We start from the raw sequence: 27,613 nt of genomic DNA, 5'->3' as shown, positions 1-27,613 counted from the left end.
GTTTGTAAGCTTAGCTTATGCTGACCTCTCACACAATTCCCAAATGTTAGTTCTTCATATGAAGCATCTTGGCTTCTGCTCTATGTCTACCCTACACCTCGTTTTATTACACAGCTCATTATTTCAGCAGCAAGTGTCTTTTTATGAAGCACATGACTTGTCAGGATTGACGTTCTGTAACTAACTCACAAGTCAAAGTTTTTCATTGTGACTGCAGTTGGAGGGAGAAGATATGTGATGAGAGGTGGTGATAGTGAATTCTTACATTTATGAGCAGTGCTGTGACTGGCGTGAATCGGTTCACATGGATCATTGACAGTATTTGAGGTAGATAACCTTCACGGGCTGCAACGAAGTACAACCTAACAGGACAAGAAGAAAACATACTTCTGTTAAAGAATATATTTTAAAAAATTTGATCCTGCCCAGAGTATTGTGATTTCTCCGCACTTAATACAGTCTACGGACAACTTAAAGTTGATTCTATGTCTAAAAAATTCAATTATCTAATGAATTGAATATAGCAATGTAAATAACAGGGAATTTAGTATGAAAAAATATCCAATAATTTGAGTTAAGCAGCTTTGAATTATGAATTGATTGCATGTGCTTCATAAAATATATATAAAATATCAAAGTTTATAGCATTTTAATGTAAATGTCTCACAAAGGAAAAATAGATGCTGAGAAGTGTAGAAAAAAAGCAGGGCTGAAAAAAATGGTTTGAAGAGGCTTTTAAAGGAGGGAAGAGAAAAAGTGAGGCAGAGAAGCCTAGGAAGGATGGTCCACAGAATAAGCTGAAAACTCTGCCACCATAAATTGACTAGAAAGAGCAAGGAGAAAGTATGCAAGGGAGGCCAGAAGTGGTCAGCCAAATTTCTACATTGAGAATCCTGACAATTAGCCCTCCTTCTCGTCCTATCACAGACCACGTAAAAAATAACATCACTGAAATTATTAAACATGTTTGCTGACATTCCGTACAAGGGAAATGCTAGGGAAGTTGCAGAGCTGGGGAGAGGAGACAGTAGCATGTTGGAAATGTTACTGGACTGGTACAGAGGCCTGGCTAATGCTCTGGCAACATGAGTTTAAAGCTGACCACGGCAGCTGGGGGTGATTTAAATTCAATAGTTTTTGGTATGAAATGCTGATCTCATTAACAATGATCATGAAATTACTGAATTGTTGTAAAAACCCATCTGCTTCCCTCAGGAGAAATTTTCCGTCTTTACCCAGTTGAGCTTACATCCATTGACTCCAGACCTGCAGTAATGTGGCTGACTTTTAACTGCCCTCTGAAATAACCTAGCAAACAATTAAGTTATATTAAAACCATTACAGAAAAGTTGAATAAGAATAAAACTGGACAGATCACCTAGCATAGACCTAGGAGCAGGAAACGACAAAGGCACCTGCCCATTTGATTCTGTGAAGCCCTCCTCAGTAATGTCTGGGGACTTGTGCCAAAGTTGGGAGAGTTGCCCTACAGACCAGTCAAGTAACAGTGAGACGACAGTCATATTCACCAAATCATACCTTACAGTCAGGAGGGAGTGGCCCTGGGAGTCCTCAACATTGATTCAGGACCCAATGAAGTCGCATGGCATCAGGTCCAACATGGGCAAGGAAACCTTGTGGTTACTGTCACCTACTGTCCTCTGTCAACTAAGGAATCAGGACTGAGCCCACCCCCCACCCACCCCCCTCCAACCTGCCACCCCCCCACCCACACCACCCCCCCACCCCCCCACCCCCCCCGCACACCCACACCCACACACACTGTTGAACACCATTTGGAAAAAGCTCCAAGGATAGCAAGGGAACAGAATGTACACTGGGTGGGGTCTTCATTGTCCACCAACAAATGTGGATGGGTAGAGCCACTATTGACCGAGCTGGCCAAGTCCTGAAGGACATATCTGCCAGACTGGGCCTTTAGCAGGTGGTGAGAGAAAAACCTACCTGACCTCAGACTCACCAATCTACCTTTTGTAGGTGCTGAGGCCATCACCAAGAGTGACTTGGTGGCACCACTACTGACCGAGCTGGTCGAGTCCTAAAGGACATAGCTGCTAGACTGGGTCTGCAGCAGGTGGTGAGGGAAAAACATACTTGACCTCACCCTCACCAACCTGCCTGCCGCAGATGCATCTGTTCATGATAGTATCGGTAAGAGTGATCACTGCACAGTCCTTGTGGAGATGAAGTCCTGTCTTCACATTGAGGATACCCTCCATTGTGTTGTGTGGCACTACCACTGTATTAAATGGGGCAGATTTTGAACAGATCTAGCAACTCAAGACTATGCAACAATGAGGGGCTGTGGGCCCTCAGCAGCAGAATTGTACTCAACCACAATCTTGTAACCTCATGGCCCGGCATATGTCCTGCTCTACCATTACCACCAAGCCAAGGGATCAACACTGGTTCTACGAAGAGTGCAGGATGGTATGCCAGGAGCAGCATCAGGTATACCTAAAAATTAGGTGTCAACCTGGTGAAGTTACAACACAGGACTACTTGCATGTCAGCAGCATAAGCAGCAACTGATAGATAAAGCTAAGCGATTCCACAACCAATCTAACCAGATCTAAGCCCTGCAGTCCTACCACATCCAATCATGAATGGTGGTGGACAATTAAACAGCTTGCTGGAGGAGGCGGCTCCGCAAATATCCCATCCTCAATGATGGGGGAGCCCAGCACATGAGTGCAAAAGATAAGGCTGAAGCATTTGCTTCAACAATCTTCAGCCAGAAGTGCCGAGTGGATGATCCATCTTGGTCTCCTCCGGAGGTCCCCAGCATCACAGCCAAGTTGTTCCAGTACAGCTACAACGCTGGCATCACCCAGCAATGTGGAAGATTGTCCAGGTTGTCCTGTACACAAAAAGCAGGACTAATCCAACCGGCCAGTTACCACCCCATCAGGATACCACTGCAGTCCATGTGTTGTAGGTGCACCCCACTGCTATTAGGGAGGGAATTCCAGGATTTTGACCCAGTAACAGTGAAGGAATGGCGATATATTTCCAAGTCAGGTTGGTGAGTGACTTGGAGAGGAACTTCCAGGTAGTGGTGCTCCCATGTGTCTGTGCCCTTGTCCTTTTTGATTGTAGCGGTCGTGGGTTTGGAAGATGCTGTCTAAGGAGCCTTGGTGAGTTCCTGCACTGTATCTTAAAGATAGTACACACTGCTGTCACTGTGTGTCGGTGGAGGAGGGAGTGAATGTTTGTGGATGGGGCGCCAATCAAATGGGCTGCTTTGTCCTGGATGGTGTCGAGCTTCGAATGTTGTTGGAGCTGCACTCATCCAGGCATGTGGAAAGTATTCCATCACACTCCTGACTTGTGCCTTGTAGATGGTGAACCGGCTTTGAGGAGTCAGGAGGTGAATTACACACTGCAGGATTCTTAGCCTCTGACCTGATCTTGTAGCCACAATATTTATTTGGCTAGTCCAGTTCAGTTTCTGGTCAATGGTAACCTCAGAATATTGATAGTGGGGGATTCAGCAATGGTAATGCCACTGAATGTCTAAGGGCGATGGTTAGATTCTCACTTGTTGGAGAATGTCTTTGCCTGTCCCTCCAACCTCCAACCCCTCCCGACCTCTGAACCCCAGTTACCCTGAAGTTAGATGTAGTTTTAATCCTTCTAACATTTTCTGGGTAACTATTGGTGTAACCCAGTTGGAACCGTCCAAAGTTTGCGATTTAAATCGGATTTTCGGATCGTTCCCAGTGCAGGGCAGTTGCCCAGGGGAGTTTTGCACTTCTGGGTAATTGCCATGTCAACCTTACCTGTGAACTTCTGAAGGGGATTCCCCAGCACATCTTTGGGGTTCCCTCCATTCCGACGCTGTAGAACTTGGAAGTTACGGCCCAAGCTGTTTTCCTTGGCAGTTTTTTGTGTGGTTTGCTATTGCCTTCCACTCTCAGCGGCAGGGTGAGGAGGCAAGTCCCAAGTCTACCTCAGCCAGAACAGGAATTGAACCCATGGTGTTGGCATTATTCAGAACCACACGCTAGTCATTTAAGCTAACCAATCCTCCATGACAGCAGTTCCATGAGCAGAAATGTTGCACAGACTTGTGGCCTAGATTTTCCTGTTTAAGTGTCTGGATGTGAGAGTTTGGCAGGATAGAAGTCCTTATTGCAAGAGCAGGCACAAGCACCATACAATTTTCCATCCAGAAGACTAATAAAGTGAAATAGACATGAGATAGGAATAATCTTGCATTTCTCTTACAATTCAAAGTAGAAAAGTAAGATACATTCAGTACAAAAATGTACAAGTAAAAAGAACCAAGTGACGTACAGGTTAGACTGTTAGGATATCCAAACTACAATAGAAGATGGGGAATGTATATTTGGGATTGTGTACTTACATTCATTGAATATCTTGACCAATGTAGAATTGGATCCTGTGAGTTTTCTCATGATATATTTTTTAAATTCAATAGAAATGATCCACGGTCACATTTATAGCAATCAATTTTTGTCCTCCCACTTGATTTGCAAAATTCTTCTATGACAGCCTTGATGTTGTTCTAGGGCCTTGATATTGCATCTATAATTTGTCGAAGCTTCAGTACCATGGAGAAACATGGGGAGAACCACTGCCCATTGACTTGGAGTTTAGTGTTGGTCTGAGATCAAGATTATTGAAAACTCAAGTATGTAATTTACCATAAGCTGAGCTAGCACATTGGATTCATCAATGCTAGCTTTTTGGGATAGTAGTGTAAGGGTCTGGCACATATAGGGTTAACGTAGGACGGAGTACAGTACCGCCCACACAGTGATGTAAGAGAACACATAAGCCGCACCTAGGGGTCAGTCTGGTGTTGTACAGAGCTGTCTGCACAAGCAAGCATGGAGACAGCTCCTAGCTTGAACCCTTTACTGTATATATGTATATAGTTTTTGTAGTTAATAAATACATACAGTTAACCCACTTAAGACTACGGAGACTTCATTAAGACCTGTCGAATGGTATCCAACATCCCATACAACAGATAGCTTCTAACATAGGGGAAGCGCTTCTTCATGAATCTCAATTGAAGGTTGGATTTGATACATTTAGTTTGGGTTACGTCCAAGACACAGATATGCCAAGTATAAAGGCCATCATCAGCTAAGGTAGATGGGACATGTCATAATGCCCGACTCAACAGGTACTCTACTCAGAGCTATGCCTACAAGTGTGTTCACATGGGCGACAAAGGAAATGTTTCAAATCTCAAAGCCTCCATGATGTTCTGCTCTATTAACATCAACACATGGGAAGTAGATGCCCGATCATGGCCAAAATGGCAACCCATCAAAAATGGTACCAAGACTTTCCAATCAACAAAAACAGCCACTGAGAGAGTAAGAGAGATGGAACGAGATGGGACTGCTCCAGCCAATGATCCACCACTACCTCTGCTGACTGACAACCTATGTTCTCACTATCGGAGAGTCTGTAAGGTTGAGATAGGGCTCATGAGCCATCTACAAACCCACAGCCAACAATGATGTCTCATTTCCAACCAACCATCCGCAGGAAAGAATGATCCTCGACATGAGGGATTGCTGATAGACAGCAAACAATATTCCACAGTGACAGCTTACTGAGAAAGTAATGGTAAGGGAACGAGAACAAATGCGCTGCTGTGCTTGTCCATTGATTTAATTTTTTAGTGGCTGTTGGATTGTGAGTTACCAAATTTGAGTGGGGTTAACCGCAAACATTTTCCAATATACTGAAGCTATGTGGGAAGTGACTTGGTTAAAAAGTAGTAGCAGAGATCAGTTTAGTGCCACTTTAGTGCAATGCAAGGTCTGACTGTGGTTAGGTCCATTTTAATTGTGAGCTAGGTGATGTTTTTTAACCTCATTAAACTTCTAAATTTGATAACCAATGAAAGTATATGTGGCCATGGATAATTTTTAAAAATAAAATGTTTTCTGTAATGTTGCAGAGTTGTGAAGTGGGTACTAGAAAAATGACCATGCTATGCGAAGTACATTAAATTCTACACACACATCAATTTTAGTAATTGTTAAAAGAGGAACTTAATAGAACCAGTGAATTACATTTTAAGAAAATTATGCACTATTTTACACAGACGTATCAAAGGTTGATTACTAAAGAGGGATAACATTAAATATACAATGGAATTAGATTTATTCTAGGATGTACTGGCTCTTGTAAGAGAAGCCTACCTTGAAGCTAATATAATTGATGAATTAAGAGCACCATAACATGAGAAGGACACTGCAACTGGGATGATCCATTTCATTACTCCAAGGGTTTCTTCTGCAAATGTCTAAAAGACAAAAACATTATTTTATTCCTCAACGCACTTGTAAAATAACTCTCTGATTCTGAAATTTTATTTTTCAAAAATAATCTTAGAATGTGAAAAAAAATCCATACAGGTGACCTGTCCATTGTCAGTTTCAGCTTGAGATTTTTTTCTAGAAATATCCTGTCTTATTAGAGGCCAAGTACAGTTTCTAATCCAATCTCCTTCACCAAAGACCACTTTGGGACCCTTTTACCAGGTTAACTGAAAATAGGGTAAGTTGGTCAAAATCCTGGAACTCCCTTCCTAACAGCACAATGGATGTACCTACACCATGTGGACTGCAGCGGTTCAAGAACGCAGCTCACCATCACCTTCTTGAGGGCAATTAGGGATGGGCAATAAATGCTGGCCTAGCCAGCGATGCCCGCATCCTGTAAATGAATTTTTAAAAATCTGTATTCTAGAACATCTAAATTTGTTCATATAAGTTTGCTGTAAATCTTTCCTATTTCTCCCCTTCAAATTAAACTAGTATATTTACATCCCTCTTAAGACTTCTTTTAAAACAGGAAATTGATTTTTTTATGACTGCCCCTTTGTATTCCCAAGCTTTTTGCTGACATGACTCCATTTTAATGCCTCAGACTTCGTGTGACCCCAGAGTGAAAATGGGGGGGGGGGGGGGGGGGGCAGGCGGTAGTGGGGGTGGTTTGTAACTTCTGGGTTTGCCCTGAAATAAGTGAAGACCCACCTTTTTACAGGCTGCGGCTGGAGCAGCAGTCGGGCCTCAGAGAACAGATGATTGTGCCACACCCATTGAGAGAAAAAAAACATGATATTTAAAGGGACATCGCAACTATCAAAACTCAGGCCAAGCTCCACCATTGGTGCCTCGGAGCTCATGAGCCCAAAATCTCATCCCACAAACCCACTGGGGGTCGCAACCCACAGTTTGGGAGTATCTGCCTTAGGCCTTAATGTATCATTAAGCCTGTGTTTTCATTTCAAATTGCTGTTAATTCCTGTTTCAGCAGGAACTATGTTGACAAAACAGAGCAGAAGTACAGAAGTTAAAGATGTCTATGGCACACTATGGGCAGGTTTGTTTTATCTCATTTTCTTTTAACACATCCTTATACCAAAAATCATTCCACAGCCAAAATTATGGGCAGGCAAAAAATTCTAACCCTCTGTCAATGCCACTCTTGAACCATCCACGAGAAGGTATGTACTGACAAACCTCTATATCATCTTCGAATTTATCTCTCCTCACCTCTGAGAAGGAAAATTCTCCTAGATTTATCATTATCTGTTCATGATGCTGAGGACATTGTAAAGTCAATATATGAGTAAATGCTTGTGCAAATTTATATCCTGAAATAATGTGGCATAATGCCCACATCAAGTAAATAGTAATCTTACCGAGATGAGGAGAAATTTCTTCACCCAGAGAGTGGTAAGCCTATGGAGTTTGTTACCACAGAAAGTAGTTGAGGCCAAAACATTGTATGTTTTCAAGAAGGAGTTAGATATAGCTCTTGGGGCGAAAGGGATCAAGGATATGGGGAGAAAGCGGGAGCAGGCTATTGAGTTGGATGATCAACCATGATCATGATGAATGGCGGAGCAGGCTCAAAGGGCTGAATGGCCTGCTCCTGCTCCTATTTTCAATGTTTCTATGTTTATTACTAAGGTTGTAATGCACTGATGCAGGACAAATCTAATAAACTGTGCAAGGTCTCTTCTGTTTCTCTTGTTTCCTGTCCTGCTCCGGAATAAGCTCCTTGCTACCAATGACCTTTGTTTTGCAGTTTTTTGCTTGCTTTCCACTTCTGACTCCATCCATCTCTCTGCTGAAATGTTGAATCTGCTAGTGTGTACCAGTAATCACTGATGCCATTATTCACCTCTACTGGACTCCTGGACCAACCTATGCTGGCTCATGTTGATTCCTCATCATACCTTGGATCTCCATTTTCCACATGTATTCCTCTAGAAGTGTGTCTGATGATACTTTGATCCTCAAACAACTCCTGGACTCATGTACCCTCCATAATTTGAACCTGGTCAACTTTGTCAATGCTGCAAGCTGACTCCACCCTAAATACAAGTAAACTTCATCTCACCATAAGGTTTCACTTTAATTTTAGACTTTCTTTTATTATCCCCTCCCTATCCTAAGTTTACGACCAGGTCCTATGTATACATTTGTCATGCCTATGTAACCTAAATTTCCTGTTTTAAACCGCATGAACATTTGGCTGCCTACCAAGACCTGAGCCTATTAATTCTATCTGCCTTTTTCCCCCCTGTTCTCTTTACCCCTCAGGGGCCCTACATGTTGTAAGGGTTGTTTGGTGTTTCAATGAGAGGTCTGGAAGCTTGTATGATTGAACATTAAGCACTTATTAACAACTCATAACTATATACATCTCCAAGTTACAGCCCTGCATGGGTGCTGTCTCCATGCTGGCTTCTGCTGGACCACTACTGTACTCAGTCTACTATCATGTGACTCTCTATATCATTCTGTGGGCGGTACTGTTTCTCCAGTCCCACATTAACTCTTGCTATGCCCAAACACCCTTATACTACACTTCCTCCTAAGTCCTTGCCCAAATATATTTACAATGTAATCTTCTTTACTAGCTACCCCTTCTGCCCCCATCAAGTCTCTGACTTTATAAATTCAGATGGTCTGGAGGCTTTATGATTCTTCTGGATTTTATTCTTTTCAGATTTGGATGAGTGGGCAGATCTCGTTGGTTCAGAGTTGAAATCGTAGTATCATGTGTTGCCAGTGCTGTTTGCGTTCCTTCAAGTTGTGTTTCTGTTTATTGACAACCCGTCTTCTTTGATTGGATACCATGGGCTTATCCCGTTCCTTCCGAAGGGAATGTTCACTCCATTCATTGATAGTGTGGACTCGGGCTTTCTTTTTCTTTGGGGCATGCCACGTTCTTCTTGGAAGTTTAAGTTTCAAAAATTGAACCTTCATTTCCACTTGTTTCACAATTTCACCCAAATAGCTTTGTTTACTCCCTTATTTTCCAGTTATTTTTTAAGCTTATCAATCTTTTCATTCAGCTCAGCAACTACTGTGCTAAGTTCAGTTGTCTTTTTAATTCGCTCATGGGATGTGGGCATTGCTGGCGAGGCCAGCATTTGTTGCTCATCCCTAATTGCCCTTGAGAAGGTGGTGGTGAGCTACCTTCTTGAATTACTGCAGTTCATATAGTGTAGGAACACCCACAGTGCTGTTAGGAACGGAATTCCAGGATTTTGACGCAGCAACAGTGAAGGAACGGCGATATAATTCCATGTAAGGATGGTATGTGACTTGGAGGGAACTTGCAGGTGGTGGTGTTCCCATGTGTCTGCTGCCCTTGTCCTTCTAGATAGTAGTGATTGAGAGTTTGAAAGGTTCTATTGAAGGAGCCTTGGTGAATTGCTGCAGTGCATCTTGTAGATGGCACGCACTGCGGCCACTGTGTACCGGTGGTGTATGAATGAATGTTTAAGATGGCGAATATGGTGCCAATCAAGCGGGCCGCTTTGTACTGGATGCTGTTGAGCTTCTTGTGTGTTGGAGCTGCACTCAGCCAGGCAAGTGCAGAGTGTTCCATAACATTCCTGACTTGTACCTTGTTGATGGTGGACAGGCTTTGTGGTGTCAGGAGGTGAGTTACTCATGGCAGAATTCCCAGCCTCTGACTTGCCCTTGTAGCCACAGTATTTATATGGCTAGCCCAGTTCAGTTTATGGTCAAAGATAACCACCATGCTGTTGATAATGGGGGATTCAGCGACGGTAATGCTATTGAATGTCAAAGGGAGATGGATAGATTCTCTTTTGTGGAGATGGTCATTGCACTGCCCATAGTTTTTACAGTATCCAGTGCCGTTGATTGGTATGGGGATCAAAGGTTACGGGGAGAAGGCGGGAGAATGGGGTTGAGAAACTTATCAGCCATGATTGAATGGCAGAGCAGACTCGATGGGCTGAATGGCCTAATTTCTGCTCCTATGTCTTAAGGTCTTATGGCACTTGTGTGGTGCGAATGTTACATGCCACTTATGTGCCCAAGCCTGAATATTATCTAGGTCTTGCTGCATATGGACACGGACTGCATCCGTATCTGAGGAGTCACGGATGGTGCTGAACATTATGCAATCGTCAGCAAACATCCTCACTTCTGACCTCATGATGGAAGGAAGGTCATTGATGAATCAGCTGAAGATGGTTGGGCCTAGGACACTACCCGGAGGAACTCCTGCAGCAATGTCCCGGGGCTGAGATGATTGACCTCCAACAGCCACAACTATCTTCTTTTGTGACATTATATGACTCCAACCAGCAGAGAGTTTCCCCCTGATTCCCATTGATTTCAGTTTTCCTGGGGCTTCTTGATGCCACACTCAGTCAAATGCTGCCTTGATGTCAGGGGCAGTCTTTCTCACCTTACCTCTTGAGTTCAGCTCTTTTGTCCATGTTTGGACCATGGCTGTAATGAGGTCAGGAGCCGAGTGATCCTGGTGGAACCCAAACTGAGCATCAACGAGCAGGTCATTGCTGAGTAAACGCTGCTTTATAGCACTGTTGACGACACTTTCCATCGCTTTAATAATGGCCAAGAGTAGACTGATGGAGTAAGAATTGATCGGGTTGGTTTTGTCCTGCTTTTTGTCAACAGAACATAGCTGGGCAATTTTCTACATTGTTGGGTAGATGCCAGTGCTCTTGCTGTACCCTTGGCGAAGGGAGCAGCTAGTTCTGGGGCACAGGTCTTCAGTATTATTGCTGGAATGTTGTCAAGGCCCATAGTTTTTGCAGTATCCAGTGCCTTTAGCCGTTTCTCTATCAAGTGGATTGAATCAAATTGGCTGAAGACGACATCCATGCTGCTGGGGACGTCAGCAGGAGGCTGAGATGGATCATCTATCAGCACTGCTGGATGAAGATGGCTGCAAATGCTTCAGCCACTGTTGTGCTGGGATGCTCCATCGTTGAGAACGGGGTATTTGTGGAGCCTCCTCCTCCAGTGAGTTGTTTAATTGTCCAACACCATTTATGACTGCATATGGCAGGACTGCAGAGCTTAGATCTGATCCCTTAGTGTGGGATTGCTTAGCTCTGTCTATCGCATACTACTTCCACTGTTTGACATGCAAATAGTCTTCTGTTGTAGCGTCACCAGGTTGACACCTCATTTCTCGGTAAGCCTGGTGCTGCTCCTGGCATGCCCTCCTGCACTCTTCATTGAACCAGGATTGATCCGCCGGCTTGATGGTGATGGTAGAGTGGGGTATATGCTGGGCCATGAGGTTACAGATTGTGGTTGAGTACAATTCTGCTGCTGCTGATGGCCCAGAGCGCCTCATGGATGCCCAGTCTTGAGTTGCTAGATCTGTTCAAAATCTATCCCATTTAGCACGGTGGTAGTGTCACACAACACGATGTGTCACACAACTCAGTGTGAAGACGGGACTTTGTCTACCCAAGGACTGTGCGGTGGTCACTCCTACTAATACTGTCATGGACAGATGCATCCTCAATAGGTAGATTGGTGAGGACAAGGTCAAGTAGGTTTTTCACTCTTGTTGGTTCCCTCAACACTTGCCGAAGAATTGGTCTAGCAGTTATGCCTTTTAGGACTCAGCCAGCTCAGTCAGTAGTGGTGCTACTGAGCCACTCCTGGTGCCGGACATTGAAGTCCCCCACCTAGAGTACATTTTGTGCCCTTGTGACCCTCAGTGTTTCCTCCAAGTGGTGCTCAACATGGAGGAGTATTGATTCATCAGCTGAGGGGGGACAGTAGGTAGTAATCAGCAGGCGGTTTCCTTGCCCATGTTTGCCCTGATGCCATGAGTTTATGGGTTCAGAGTCAACGTTGAGGACTCCCAGGGCAACTCCCTCCTGACTGTATACCACAGTGCCGCCATCTCTGGTGGGTCTGACCTGGCGGTTGAGATGGTGGTGTCTGGGACATTGTTTTTAAGGTATGATTCCATGAGTAGGACTATGTCAGGCTGTTGCTTGATTAGTCTGTGGGACAGCTCTCCCAATTTTGGCACAAGCTCCCAGATGTTAAAAAGGAGGGCTCTGCAGAGTTGGTTGTGTCATTGTCATTTCCAGGTGCCTACGTAGATGCCAGGTGGTCTGGTTTAATTCCTTTTCGACTTCCTCACAGTTCAATACAACTGAGTGGCTTGCTAGGCCATTTCAGAGTCAACCACATTCCTGTGGATCTGGAGTCACATGTAGGTTAGATCAGGCAAGGACGGCGGATTTCTTTCCCTAAAGGGCATTAGTGAATCAGATTGGTTTTTAGTGGTTATCATTAGACTGTCTTTTAATTCCAGACTTGTTAATTTAATTTAAATTCCACTAGCTGCCATGGTGGGATTTGAACCTAGGTCCCAGGAGCATTAGCCTAGGCTCTGGATTACTAGAATAGTGACATGGATTTCAGCAAAGCCTTTGACAAGGTCCCACATGGGAGACTTATAAAGAAGACAAATGCACATTGGGTACAGGGTAATTTGATAAGGTGGATTCAAAATTGGCTTAGTTGTTAGGAGACAGAGGGTGATGACAGAAGGATGCTTTAGCGACTGGAAGCCAGTGTCCAGTGGCGTACCACAGGGATCTGTGCTGGGCCCCAATTATTCGTCATTTATATAAACGACATAGATGACTATGTGGGGGGTAGGATTAGTAAGTTTACGGATGACACAAAGATTGGCCGGGTAGTTAACAGTGAGGTTGAGTGTCTTGGGCTACAGGAAGATATAGACGGGATGGCCAAATGGGCATATAAGTGGCAGATGGAATTTAACCCTGAAAAGTGTGAGGTGTTACACTTTGGAAGGAGTAATTTGACAAGGAAGTATTCAATGAATGGCATGGCACGAATAAGTTCTGAGGAACAAAGGGCCCTTGGTGTGTGTGTCCATAGATCTCTGAAGGCGGAGGGGCACGTTAGTGGGGTGGTGAAAAAGGCATATGGGACACTTGCCTTTATCAATCGAGGCATAGATTACAAAAGTAGGGAGGTCATGTTGGAGTTGTATAGAACCTTGGCGAGGCCACAGCTGGGCTATTGTGTGCAGTTCTGGTCGCCACATTATAGGAAGGATGTGATTGCACTGGAGGGGGTGCAGAGGAGATTCACCAGGATGTTGCCTGGGATGAAACATTTAAGTTATGAAGAGAGGTTGGATAGACTTGGGTTGTTTTCGTTGGAGCAGAGAAGACTGAGGGGCGACCTGATCGAGGTGTACAAGATTATGAGGGGCATGGACAGGGTGGTTAGGGAGCAGCTGTTCCCCTTAGTTGAAGGGTCAGTCACGAGGGGACATAAGTTCAAGGTGAGGGGCAGAAGGTTTAGGGGGGATGTGAGGAAAAACTTCTTTACCCAGAGGGTGGTGACGGTCTGGAATGCGCTGCCTGGCAGGGTGGTGGAGGCGGGTTGCCTCACATCCTTTAAAAAGTACCTGGATGAGCACATGGCATGTCATAACATTCAAGGGTATGGGCCAAGTGCTGGTAAATGAGATTAGGTCAGGTGTTTGTCACATGTCGGTGCAGACTCGATGGGCTGAAGGGCCTCTTTTGCACTGTGTGATTCTGATTCTGTGACATTACCACTATGCTACCACCTCCCCTTTTGTTTTGGGAATTAGCTGCAGAACTCCTATGTTAAGTTTAACAACTTCATCTGGGCATTCAGTTCCTTTTGGAATCTTTCTTCCATGGTCACTGCTCCTTAGACTCGTTCAATTTACTCGTTAGATCCTCAATCTGTTTCTTAGAATTTTCCCCTTCTGTTTTTAAAGTCTGCATTTGCTCTTCCATACTGCACATCTTTCATGGTCTTCAGATTGGATCGAAGTTCAAGAATTCCATTGCTCTTTTCACAATAAAGATCCAACATTTAATCAATTTTAATGTTAATTCTGCATTACTGTCCTGATTAATCAGTAATTCCTTTTCCTGTTCTAGCATCAATTTCATGCTGTTCATGTTAGCTTGGAGCTCGACATTTGAGTTTTCCTTTTGCTAATTCCTCTGTGCTACCCTTCAAGTTCACCATTTTACTTCTGCTAATTGTTTCTGAGACTCTTCATGATCCTTTGTGAGAACTTCTACTTTCTCTTGCCATTCTAGGTTCTTGATTTTCATTTCTTCACATATATCTTTGGAAATGTAATGTTTTTCTTCCAAATGTCCAAACATTTTCTTCAGCTCTTTCTTGTATCTCTAGGCTTCCTCCTAGAAATTTGAACATTCCTGAGTCGTCTCTGCCAACTAGTTCTTCAGTTCTTTCAGAGTGACATTAAATACATTTTATTTCTCTTCATAAGAGGTATCATTGTAGAGTGTGAAGATCCTTCAACAGATTTTTCTTTTCTTTGCAAAGTTCAATTGCTTCGTCTTGAGTGTTTTTTGTAATTCAACAGAGTCTGCTTAACTTTTTTCTGCTGTTCTTCCATTCTGCTGTTCAAAGCAGTTTTCATTTCATGCTCCTGAAGGGTTATGTACTCCTTTTGCATTTGATCTTGAATGACTATCAGCTGTTCTTTCAACTGTTTATTTTCTTGATGATCTCTTGCCAACTCACTCTGCAGTTCAGGGTGTTGCTTTGTTGCAACTGATACTTCTGAAAAAGCTGTATTGGAACTAATATTCACCATCTTTTTTGACTTCTCATGTTTTTTCAAGGGCATTATTGATTCTCAAAGAGTTTTTCAAGGCGGTGACTTCTTTAAGTACCTTTTCTGCCTGCTGTTATGCCTGGTTGTACTTCTGGTTGAGTTCTTCCAGCTCAGCTTTGATATTAACATTTTTCTGTGGAATAGCTTCATTTTCTTTTTTCAGATTTTGTTTCTTTTGAGTTATATCAGATAGCTCTCCTGCATTCACAGCCATCTGCTCAGTCTGCATTGCCACCTGCTAATGCAATTTGGGTAAGGTGTCAACATTTTCTAAAGGATTTATTTTAAGGCTTCCAGCTGGTTCTCTGCCTGTCTGCTGTCGTTGCGTGATTTGCATGGGTATTGTCTCCCTCGGCCTGGGGTCTCCTGTCCCCCTCGCCCTGAGTCTCCTCACCCTGGAGTCTCCTTGTCCCTTTGGTGATTTATTGGGTGTTCTAGACTATTTTTTAAGGTGGGTGCCCTCCACAACTTTGAGTATAAAATATTTGTTGAAGGTTTTAATATTTCATCAAAGCTGGCTGAGGATTCATCATTGCCTTGCATTAGGATTACTTCATCTGCAAATGCACCAAGTATAAAAACGTATTAACTTGTACTTATTCTTATTTCTTCCTTAATCCTGATGTACTCCTGTAATATAAAAAAAAATTTCTCCATACCACCCAATTTTGAGTCTGGTTTGGCCCTTGCATGAGCTTAAATTGGTCTGGTAGTTTTAATTTACTATCCATGGCTGTTTTCCATAGGGAGCAGCTGTAATTTTTTTTCTCTCTTCCAAGATGGCATTGCCGTAACTGCCCTGTCAATGCTTCTTCCCATGCACATTGCAACTTGGTGGGCTCCGCAGCGTTAAACCAATCGATTCTGCAGGAAATCTTCACACAAGCTGTTTGGACCAGGTACTTAGATTTTAAGGTGATTGAATATATTTGAAGGCTTTTTTTTAAGCTCTAGCTGATGTTTTAAGAATTTTTTTTCATTCATTCGCACTCTTCGGACTCATCTTCAGTGTTCCTTCAGCTGCACTGTTTAACCATTCGGCATGCTCTAGGTTCTTTGACCTTACATAGCTCACTCAGGTTCTTTTCATCTGCATAGAATGGATTATTCTTCTGCCCTTCAGCCTTCTTTTAAATTTTGTTCAGCCTTTTGTGATCTGGCTAGGCTCCTTGACTCTGCCTCTGCGATCAGTCAGGCCTGGCAATGGAACTTTTCTAGGTGATCTCCAGCTGTGTCTTCAATTTAGGCACACTTCTCACAGATCAGACTGCAGTTTCTTTACTTTTTCATGCTTTCGGGATTTCGGGGTCCATCCCTCGCTGCCACCATGTTGTAAGGGTTGTTTGGTGTCTCACTGAGAAGTCTGAAGGCTTGCATGGTTGAACATTAAGTGTTTATTAACAACTGATAATTGTACACATCTCCAAGGTACAGCCTTGCACGGGTGCTGTCTCCATGCTGGCTTCTGCTAGACTACCACTGTACTCAAGTCTACTATCATGTGACCCTCTACATCATACTGTGGCCAGTACTGTTTCCCCAGTCCCACATTAACCCTTGCTCTGCCTGAATACCCTTATACTACACTACTCTCTTGTGTTCTCTTCTCCAGGCGTGCCATGTTCTGTTTTTCTGCTGTTGGGTAATTTGCCCATGTCCATTGTCCCCTGCCTCCTGCACCGCCCCGCCCCAGTCCAGGTTGCACTGACCATATATATGTTAGTTGTTAACCCATTTACTTTTTATATATCATCTCTACTCCAGCCAATAATTTATTTCTCCAAACATCTATCTCAATTTGTATGCAATGCAACATATTTATTTTGCTTTTTCTACATCCATGTTAAACTATAGCATTCCCAACATAAATGTCATTAATCATGACCCTGGGGTAACAAAGTTGTAAACTCCTGTTTCTGGCACTTTCTTCAGAATGAAATATTTAATAGGAATGCTCAAAAACATCATTAGAAGCACTTACCAATGGTAAAGCATTACTGTTGATAATGGTATTTGGTTCTAAAACACTGTAATAAGCCAGAATTGTCAGAATGTACATGGCAATCACCAAAGGCACTGCAATTATAATGGCAAGGGGGAGATTCCTAAAGAGGAAATGTAACAATGAGATGTTTCAACAGAAAGATGGTTCATCTACCAATGTGTATACATAGTTTGAATAATTTGCAGGCTCAAAACAACCCACAATATATAGTTCAAAACATCACTGTGCTCAATTGTTTTGCTAAATATGGTGACATTGTACATATATATTGCAGTTTTGATTATCTGTAAATGGTGTTTAACACCAACCACTATAGCAAATAAGATATTTTTGTGATATAAGAGATATTTGTACAGTATATATTTCATTAGAAGTGTATTTGTACAGTACTCCATTAACTGTATATTGGTGGACAGCTTTGTTAAGTAAAATTGCTATATAACACTGTGCACTTTTTAAAAAATTAATTCAAGGTATGTGGTCATCATTGGCCAGCATTTTTGCCCATCCCTAATTACTCTTGAGAAGGTGGTGGTATAATGGAGGTGGTGTGGGGCTCCCACCGGTTCTCCAGCCAGCAGGCAAGATCTCCGTCGTCAACATTAAATTCTGCTCATTGTATGAGTTTGCCACTTACCTTGGGTCCTGATTGTTTCTGCTTACTTCTGCTTGTCTATGCCCATTTTCAAGTTCTGGCGTATGTTAATGAGATTTAGCAGAAAATTTATGGTCCCCCGCCAGTGGGCTTAAAGATGGGGGGCCTCGTAAAATGTAGCACTTGGCCTGCCCGGCCACCCACTTGTCCTCCGCTGACCTGTCTCCTGCTTTACGGGGTGCAGTAGAGCTGTCAGATAGCTGATCTGTCCAGGGGCCTATTGAAGCCCTTGAGGCTAATTAATAGTCACTTAAATGCCTCATCCTGCCCTGGCCACAATTTTACCCTTAGCCGGGGGAGGCCCATGCCAAGCCCTATAACTTTAGCTGCATGGGCTGGTGTCAGGCAAGGTGGGGGGGGGGGGATCCTCCTTTGGCCCCGGTCATATCCTCCCTTAATCCTCCCCCCAGCCTCTCAAAAACCAGCCCCTACCCCCTCACACCCCTTACAGGGGCCTGCCAGCCAACCCCTGTTGACACCCTGGACTTACTTTTAGTCCATTAGCTCCTCTTTTTAGGAACTGGCTGTAGTCCCAGCATTGGCCTCCACTCAAACTGGCACAGCTGGGACTACAAAGCTGCTGGTTATCCAATTAGCCAACAGCTCTCCAAAGCAGCAGTTTCTCTCCAGATTGGCTGGAAGTCTCACACTTAGCCAATTAATGCCCTGCCGAATGTTAAATGGCTCTGGAGCAGCTGGTATCTGTGCGGTAAGTTCCCCGCCAACTCTTCAGATGGCAGGGCTGAAAATACTGCCATCTGAAAAATCCCGTCATATGTGTAAATAGACATTGGCAAAATGACTGCACAAATGTGTCTAATTTTGGGTCTAACATCCTGATTACACTCCTGCAGGAAATTATACCAATGGTTACTGAGTAATATTACAGAATAGGGAGTTGAGATTTGCACTGAATCGATGAGGAAGATTTTAACTCATTCAAAACCTATTCACCTGCAGAGTTAAAATTTAGCTCAACAGATTCCATCATGATCATCTATGTGTTCAGTTTTTGGTAATGGATTTGTCTGATCTAATTGTCTTGTTTATAAAGTCACAACAATCAATGAATACTGATCAAATCATACCTTTTAAAACTATATTTTTCTTTTAAAATATGGAAAGACATTGCATTATCTGGACGTTTGGATGTTGACCTGGAGTTTTTTTTAAAAAACAGTCATAAGATCACCTTGGAACTGTAAACAAGCATGCTTTTTCCAAGAAATCACTGACCAGCTTGGTACTTGAAGGGGAAGAGCTGTTTGTTTCTTTTGAACTGCAATCATTTTAATTGATGGGGAAAAAAACTACTAAAGCCAAATGATTTACTGGAAATCACATGGCAGAAACAAGCTTTAAGTTTTGAACCTGTTGTTTGTGAACTCTCTTTTTGGGAATAAGCTAAGGCTACGTAAAATGTGCACTCCCATCCCGTTGGTAACAATAACAATGCAAAGACACAAAGTGATCAGTTACAGCAGCAAAGAAAATGTTATTGTGTTTCTTTGTTTTCAGATTGGTTTCAGAAACCAGAAGCTAGCCATTCATTATTCCAAGTCAGTGCTGTCCAATTAGTTAGCCATTAGTCAAATGTGGTGAATTGGTAATCCAGATATAGCGAATTGCATTTCTGATTTAGAATTTAAAAGTGAGTGACAAACGTGTTTCCTTCACTTCTTGAGTTACTGAATGTTGGCAGATGTGTGTGAAATAAGTATGCACTTTTGAAATAGATTTATTGTGTGAGTGCATGTAAACATTTCCTACTTAAATTAGTGCATATGGCTAAAACAGTGTTGCTGTCACCATAGCTGTGGCTTGTCAGTGATTTCTACAATGGCACTTATATGGCTACTGTTAACATAGCAAAACATCCAAGGCACTTCAGAGGAGCATTATCAATCAAACTCTGACACTGAACCTCTCAAGGAGTTACTTTTTTATTCATGGGATGTGGGCATCGCTGGCTAAGCCAGCATTTATTGCCCATCCCTATTTGCCTTTGTTCAGAGGGGATTTTAGAGTCAACTACTGTGGGCACAGAGTCACATGTAGGCCAGACCAGGTAAAAGATTGGTGAACTAGATGGGTTTTTACCTCAATTGGTAATGGTTTTGTGGTCATCATCAGACTTTTAATAAATTCAAATTTTACCATCTGCTATGGTGGGATTTGAACCCATGTCCCTACAGCATTACCCCAGGACTTGGGATTACTAATCCAGTGACAATACCACTATGCCACTGCCTCCCAACAGGACCAAAAGTTTCGTCAAAGAGGTAGATTTTAAGGCATATCTTAAAGGAGCAGAGAGCGGTAGAGAGTCGGAGAGGTTGAGGTAGGGAATTCTAGAGCTTAGGACCAAGGCAATTGAATGACTGCCAATGGCAGAGGCATTAAAATCAGGGATGTGCAAGATGCCACAATTAGAGGAGCATAACTATCTCAAAAGGTTGTGAGCCTTACTTTGCCTTTTCAAACTGTTTTGTGTGGCTGCACACACGTGGTATCTTAAAGGGGCCAACTTATGCATGGCCTGTGCGGAGACTTTTGGGAGGAAACATTGGTTGCAGTGCTGGAGACAATTACAGATATTGGGAGGTGTGAGGCCATGAACAGATTTCAGGGATGAGAGTGGTTGAAGACAAAAAGATCTGAAAATTTTTTGTGGCAAGGAATCATGTAATTATAGCACTTTTTGTGATCTGCAATGAAATGCAAATGCTTCTAAGCCACTTCAAATGGATGGAATTATTAGACTTTAAGTGGGTAGAAGCATTAGTTTTCCCTTTGATTAATGTCAATAATGTGGACTTGTGCATTTGTATCAAACTACCAAAGTGACCTCAGCATTTCAGCATTCAATATAGTTATTGCATGTAATACAGGATGAAGTCCACATGAAAAACAAAACATAACCTTGCTGAATTATGTACATACGAAACAGAGCAAAAGACTATGGCAGTGCTTCACAAATTATTTTCCAATGTGACTCCATTTAACTCACCACCACCTTCCCAAGGGCAATTAAGGATGGACAACATAGGCTGACATTGTCAAAATCTTGAAAATTAATGTGACCCCAGGTGCCAGCATAAACAAAACAGCGATAAATCAGCATAGTAACATTCGGTATATAATAAAATTTGTGCTTTATTGATCAACATATAATGATACTTCATATAAATATTAAAATCTGTGTTTTAAAAAAAAGTATTTTGTAAAAATGTTATTTTATGTATTTATGTACGTTTCAGCCAAGCTCTCCATATTTTATGGTGACAGAAGACTCAATGAAGCCCCCTGCCCCTTATCCACCCATACATATTGTAATCAGCTCCTCTGCCCCCACCACACACACCGCTCTTCCCAACCCACCTCCACCCACACACACATCCACACAGCAACTCCTTCCCAAATCCCCTCCCCCTCACTCACTCATCCCCTCTCGCCCCACCCACCCCCCTCACTCAACCCTTCCATCCTTCCACACCTATCTGCACTAATTTATGCCTCCTCCTCTCCTCTATCCCCTGTTACCTCAATTTCTCCACCTTTCCTTGACTTCGCTCCTTGTCACTGCCAATGCTGTCAGTGGGCAGCTGCGGCTCCTCCTTGGCCGGCACTACATGAAACTGCACTGCTGGGGAAGGACAAGTCACCTCCCTGGGCTGGGGGGGGGTGAATTGGGGGATGGCCCAGTGCAGATAGGCACTCTTCAGGCTGCACATGGGAGCAGCAGCTACTGGAGCCATAGCCTCTACATCTCCCAATCACAGAATGCGAGTCCTCGGGGCTGTAATTGGATTAATTGGAAGTCAAAGTCAGATCAGAATTGGCGGCGAATTAAAGAGAGGGAGGTTGGGAGACAGGTGGAGATTTGAAAAAAAATTACAAAGGTGGAATTCATTGATCCAAAATTCGGAATTCTGCCAAACGATGGGAATTTCTCATCCCTGAGATTTGTAGACAAGGATGAGAATTTTAAAATTGAGGAGTTTCTCGACTGGGAGCCAGTACAAGTCAGCAAGCACAGGGGTGGTGGGTGAGCAGGACTTGGTGCCTATTGAGATACATGTGTAGTTTTTTTAGCACTGTCAAGACTATCTATGGCCCAAGCATTCAAGGGCCCATCCCAGTGAGCAAGGAACTCGTCAAAGATAGGGAGGCAGTCAGTGCTCGCTGGAGAGAATGTTTTGAAGAACTCCTCTACCGAAACTCTCTTTGACTTGAACGTCTTCAACTCCATTCCTCAATACCCCGTCTGGCTCGGTCTCGGCGCTACCTCTTCCAAAATGAAGTTGAAAAAGCCATTTGACAGCTGAATAATAACAATGTCCCTGAAGCACATGGAATCCCTGCTAAAATTCTAAAACATGGCGGAGGTACTCACCCTGGCATGGCTGCACAACCACGTCTGGGAAGAAAGCGCATTTCAGAGAATCTCAGGGATGCTGTGAGTGTGACTTCATTCAAGAAGGGAGCCAAGTCCAATTGTGGTAACTACAGTCTCCCTGCTGTCTCACAAAGAAGATCACTGCAAGGTTCCTCTTCAACCACTACCTCCCAATGGCCGAGGAAATCCTTCCAGAGACACGGTGGAGTTTTCATCCACAGGTATGGTCTTCACTGCACAGCAATTTCAAGAAAAATGCAGGAACAGCACCAATCCCTGTACATGGCTTTTTTTCAACCTCACAAAAGCCTCCAACTCTGTTGACTGTGAAGGGTTATGGAGTATCCTCCTCAAATTTAGTTGCCCTCAGAAATTTATCACCATCCCCCGCCTACTCCACGATGACATGACCCTCAACAAGGGAACCACCACAAACCCTATCTCAGTGAAAACTGGGGTCAAACAAGACTGTGTCATTGCACTAACTCTTATCCACTTTCCTCACCGCAATACTGCACCTCACCTCTAGCAAATTACCCACAGACGTGGAGCTAATCTAGAGAGCGGATGGAAAACTCTTCAGTCTACACTGCCTTCAATCCAAAACCAAAACCACTCCAACCTCAATCAAAGAGGCTCAGTGTGCAGATGTGCATGTGTGTGTTCTCATTCAGAAACTGAGCTCCAGCTCATTGTCAAACCTTTCTCTGAAGCATATGAGAAAATAGGCCTTTTACTAACCACCCAGAAAACTAAAGTCCAACCAGGTCCAACACCAAAATGTGCCCTTGACGATTAGCATCAACTGTGAGATCCTGGAAAATGTGGACTAATTTCCATATCTTGGGAACCTCATCTCAATGAAGGCAGAGATAGATGATGAAATTCATCATTGCTTCAGATATGTCAGCTCACCTTCGACCAACTGAGAAAGTGTATTTGAGGACTAGAAATACTATTGAGTATTTGAGGTCTCAAACCCAAGACTAAGATCATGGTTTACTGGGCAACAGTGATCTCCGCACTCCTTTATGCTTTATAGGTTTGGACAACCTACAGCAGGTACCTCAAAGCAAAGGAGAAGTACCACCAGGGTGCCTTCGCAAGATCCCCCAAATTTGGTGGCAAAAAAGGCAGTCCAACAGCAGTGTCTTCTCTCAAGCCAACTTGTCCAACGTGGAGGCACTAATCATTCCAAACCTGCTCTGCTGGATAGGACATGTCATTTATATGCACCAGACTCCCTTTGCTCTACTCTGAACTTGGTTGTGGCAGAAGACTCCCAGGAGGACAGCGGAAATGCTTTCAGTATGACTTCAAAACGTCCCTGAAGAACTCAAATGTACCCACCAACTCATGGGAGATCCTGGCTCATGACCGGCCGAATGGAGAAGACTTAGTCGGGAGGGCACCGAGCGCATCAAGAGACTTTGTTGAGAATGTGCAGTGGTGCAGTCGAGGGGTTGGAGAGAATGCACAAACCTCCAAACAACCCATCTACCCAACCCTTCAAGCGCCACATGTGGCAGAGTCTGCAGATTGCGCCTTGGTCTGTGAAATAGCTGACAAGTCCATCAAGCTAGAGTGGAAGCAAGTCAGCTTCGATCCTGAGGGACTGCCTTAGAAGGATGAAGAAAGATGAGCACCAGTTTATGTAGAATGGAAAATGGGAAGCCAGCCAGGAGACTACTGGAATAGTCAAGTGTAAAAATAACGAAGGATTGGATGAGGGTTTCAGCAGATGAGGTGAGGCAGGAATGAAGTCAGGCATTGTTACAGAGATGGAAGTTGTTACTTTGTTGATGAAGTAGATTATATAGTTGTGGGCTCATTGAGGGGTCAAAAACAACACCAAACTACTGGGCAATATTATTTCAGATCATTGCTTCCCAAACTATTTTCTAGTGTGACCCTTTTTGAAACTCACATTAATTGAAAATTAATGTGACCCCAGATGCCAGGAAAAAGCAGCATACTGATGTTCGGTATATAATTATTAACATAATTATTAAAGCTTGCATATTATAGATCAACATGTAATAATACAATTTATAAGTATGAAAATCTGTGTTTTAAGGTACTTAGTAAAAATGTTATTTTATTTACTCATGTAGGTTTCAGCCATGCTCTCCATATTCCCTGATGACAGAAGACTCAGTGAAGCCCCTTTCCCCTCCACTCCCCAACACATTGTAATCACCCATCTCCCCCACAACATGCACACATGCACATCTTCCCAACCCCTCCCTACACCCAACAACCAGCTCCTCTTTCCAAACTCCCTTTCCCCACTCATTCAACAGCTGCTCTTCCCAACCCCTTTCCCCCACTAACAGCAGCCCCTATTACCAAATCCCCTCTTCCATTCATTCAGTAGCTGTTTTTCTCAACCCCCCTACCCCTACTCACTCACTCAGCAGCCCCTCTTCCCAACCTCCTCTACCCAACATACTTACACACATGTACCTGCACCTCTCTTACCTTCCCCACTTTGGGTCTAGTTGCCAGTGTCTGTGAAGCAGAGTCACTTGCCTGTGGTAAAGAACCTGTACTACATGGCACAGGAACAGAAACAGCAAAGTTTGAAGCCGCCACTTACCTTCCTGTCTCAGCCGTATAACCTCCCGGATTGTCCTGCACACTGGACACAGTCAGTTTCTGCTGGCCTCTATGTGTGTCAAGAAAGCACACAAACATCCCAGGTCCGCTCAGCATTCACCACTAAAAGTGTTTTATAAAGCTAGAGAGTACTTCGGATTTGCTGTCTGCCCCGTGTGGGCAGTGTCCTCTCCAGAGTTGCCATTGCTGCTCAGAAGAGGAGTTGTTTGCGACCCCGAATGTAACCTCTGTGACCCCATGGAGGTTGTGACCCATAGGTGGAGAGTAACTTTCGCAGTAGGGTGAAGTAGATAATAATGAGTTGGGAGCCTGTTTTATGATTTTTTTTTCTGCTTAATTTTGTTTTCCATGAACTTCAACAGCAAAGAGGTAAATGAACTATTTTGGTTGGTGGAGGTTGAGGAAGAAATATGTGCAAGATTTTTGGGGAACTTTCTACTCTTGTTTGGATAATGCCATATGACCTTTAATGTTCACTAGAATAGAACCATTGAAATTCATTAAGGAGCTTTAGTTCCACCTGAAAAACGACACCACCATAAATGCAGCAGCTCCTCGGTATTGCAGTGGTGTGTCAGCCTATATTAAGAGGGAGGATGCTAGAGAAGACATGGTAGGTGAATGTGAAGTAAGAGTTCCACTTTGAGTTAAAAACTCTATTTAGTGGGAAAAAGATAACTCTTTCAGGGGCCGTCAGGCGTCATTGTGGGTGGGGGGACAATATGGCAAGACAGCCAAAAATCAGTTTCATGTCATCGTGAAACCAGTTTGCGATCGTCTGCTCCACCTGTCAATGGTTTCTAGCCACCGCACTCTGGGAACCTAATTTCAATACTTAAGCATCTCTTTATAAGCCCTGCTTGCTGGAATCATCCGACCCACACTGGATCATTCGGGCATGGCGTGTGTTTCACAATTGCACATAAGTGATATGCACCTAGGGAGCTGCACTTTGCTTGGGTCTTGGAGGTTTGTTTGCCTACCTTGCATCTGGCAGCACTCGCAATCATCAGCGCCAGGGTTCTCAGGCAGCACCACATCACTTTTAGGGGGCTCATGGGCAGGTCTCTGCCTATCAGACCAGTGTAAGGCGGGGGTGGCTTTTCAACAGCTACAGGGCTAGGGCTTGCTTGGGGAAGGGGGAGAAGTGGCCTCAGGCAAGGGAAGAGGCTGCAGGGTGAGGGTTGTACTGGGGAAGAGGGGTATCCCAAGATGTGTGTGGGGCATAAAAACAAAAAATGCTGGAAAAACTCAACAGGTCTGCTAGCATCTGTGGAGAGAGAAACAGAGCTAAGGTTTCAAGTCTATATGACGCTTCTTCATACGGACTTGAAATGTTAATTCTGGGCGGAATTACCCATGCTTGCTGGCGTTGGGTATGTTTGGCAGCATGGGCAGACAAAATGGCGAGAAGGCCAAAAATTGGTTTCACAACATCGCAAAACCAGTTTGCGATTGTCTGCTTAGCCCGCCTACGGTGGGCTGCGTTTCCTGCCATCGGACATTGGGAACCTCATTTTAGTACATCTGCATATCATTATAAGGCCAGACGGCCGGAATCATTCCCCCTGCTGGATCATCCGCCCACGTTGACGGGAAAACACGTATTTCACAACAGCATATATAAAATGTACACTTGGCGGCCTGCACATTGAGGGGAACTTGGAACTAAGTGCACAGTAACGTTGTGCAGTGCTCGCGAGGGTTGCCTATTGGACTTCAAGGTCGAGATGACTTGGGGGCGGTGGGGGCCAAGGGCTGCCCTGTGGTTGAGGAGACTTGTGGGGGTTGGGGAGGCAAGGGCTACCCTGCAATTGAAGGTAGTGTACAAGCACGTGCGGAGTGAGGGGAGGGAAGCGGCCACATATTAGGGAAACCTTGTATAAAGTGACCATTCTTCTACAGCTGAGACAGTTCAGAGGCAGCCATATTGACATGCGTGGAGTTGGGCCCCTAGCTTATCTGCCCACTGAAGCAACGCAGAGGCATGAAAGTGCCACCAAGTGCTCCAGGGCTTTTCATCCCTTGGGCACAGACTGCAAACTAATGAGTGTTTTACAGGAGAACAGTTGGATGACTGGGCATGTTGTACAATCTCCTTGGTAAAGATGGCCATGGAGCAGTCACTGGTGGAGGTGCTCACAGCCCCTTGCAATGTCATTATCCCAGTTTGGACCAGTCTCCCCCATGGTTCAAGCTGATAGCACAGCCTTGCAGTGTGGGTTAGGAGAATGCCTGCACCTTAGCTGAGAGCACAGCATGCAGTCCAGTGGGCAAAGCTGCTGTCAATCGGTCAGGTGGAACGGTATGGAGGAGGGTGGGGTTTTGGGCAGCCATGCAGTGCACTAAACTCTGGCCATCCAAGTGGTGGCCAGCACTCTCCAGGGTGCATTAAGGGGCCTTCAGACTTAACTATGAGAGGTTCTTAGAACACCCAAGCTAACCCACGCATCTCTATTTCATCCTGCAGGAGGAGCACATAAGGAGCATGGAACCTGGTGAACTAGCTGTAAGCCTCATGGTGTACAGAGTGAAAACGACTGAGAAGAGAGCAACGGAAATGCCTGGCTGTGCAGAGGGAGAACCAGCACCCTCAGGAAGAAGGGGTAGTTGGGGGTCCTGCACACGCTGCTGAAGAGCCACAACGAGCCGTCGCTGGTTGGCATCTAGCTAGATCCAGGGTCTATTGGCGCCGCATTTCATTCCTGCAAATAACCAAGAACCAGTGTCACCGAAGACTGCATATGTCTAGGGAACTGGTCAGTCACATCATCTTCCAGCTGCTGCAGGATGTGATGCCATGGGGACATGGAGGATATCCACTGCCTGCCGTCATGAAAGTGACAGCGGCACTCAATTTTTATGCCAGTGGCTCCTTTCAGGGCTCCACAGGTGACCTCTGTGGGATATCGCAAGCCTC

General features: G+C 44.1%; 1 protein-coding gene across 1 annotated transcript in view; it reads right to left on the bottom strand.

Annotated features, from left to right (window-relative positions):
* The window catches only part of LOC144681906 (Y+L amino acid transporter 2-like), a 111,675-nt gene that overhangs the window by 13,044 nt on the left and 71,018 nt on the right, over positions 1–27,613 (bottom strand). The window contains exons 6-8 of the mRNA XM_078544040.1: positions 16,997–17,120; positions 6,213–6,316; positions 266–362 (exon numbers count right to left, since the gene is read on the bottom strand). Of these exons, the coding sequence (XP_078400166.1) occupies positions 266–362; positions 6,213–6,316; positions 16,997–17,120 (325 nt within the window). The remainder of the gene's footprint in view (positions 1–265; positions 363–6,212; positions 6,317–16,996; positions 17,121–27,613) is intronic.

Source organism: Cetorhinus maximus, chromosome 6 (assembly GCF_964194155.1).
Source record: "Cetorhinus maximus chromosome 6, sCetMax3.hap1.1, whole genome shotgun sequence".
NCBI lineage: Eukaryota > Metazoa > Chordata > Chondrichthyes > Lamniformes > Cetorhinidae > Cetorhinus > Cetorhinus maximus.
This window is presented reverse-complemented; position numbering and strand designations above follow the sequence as displayed.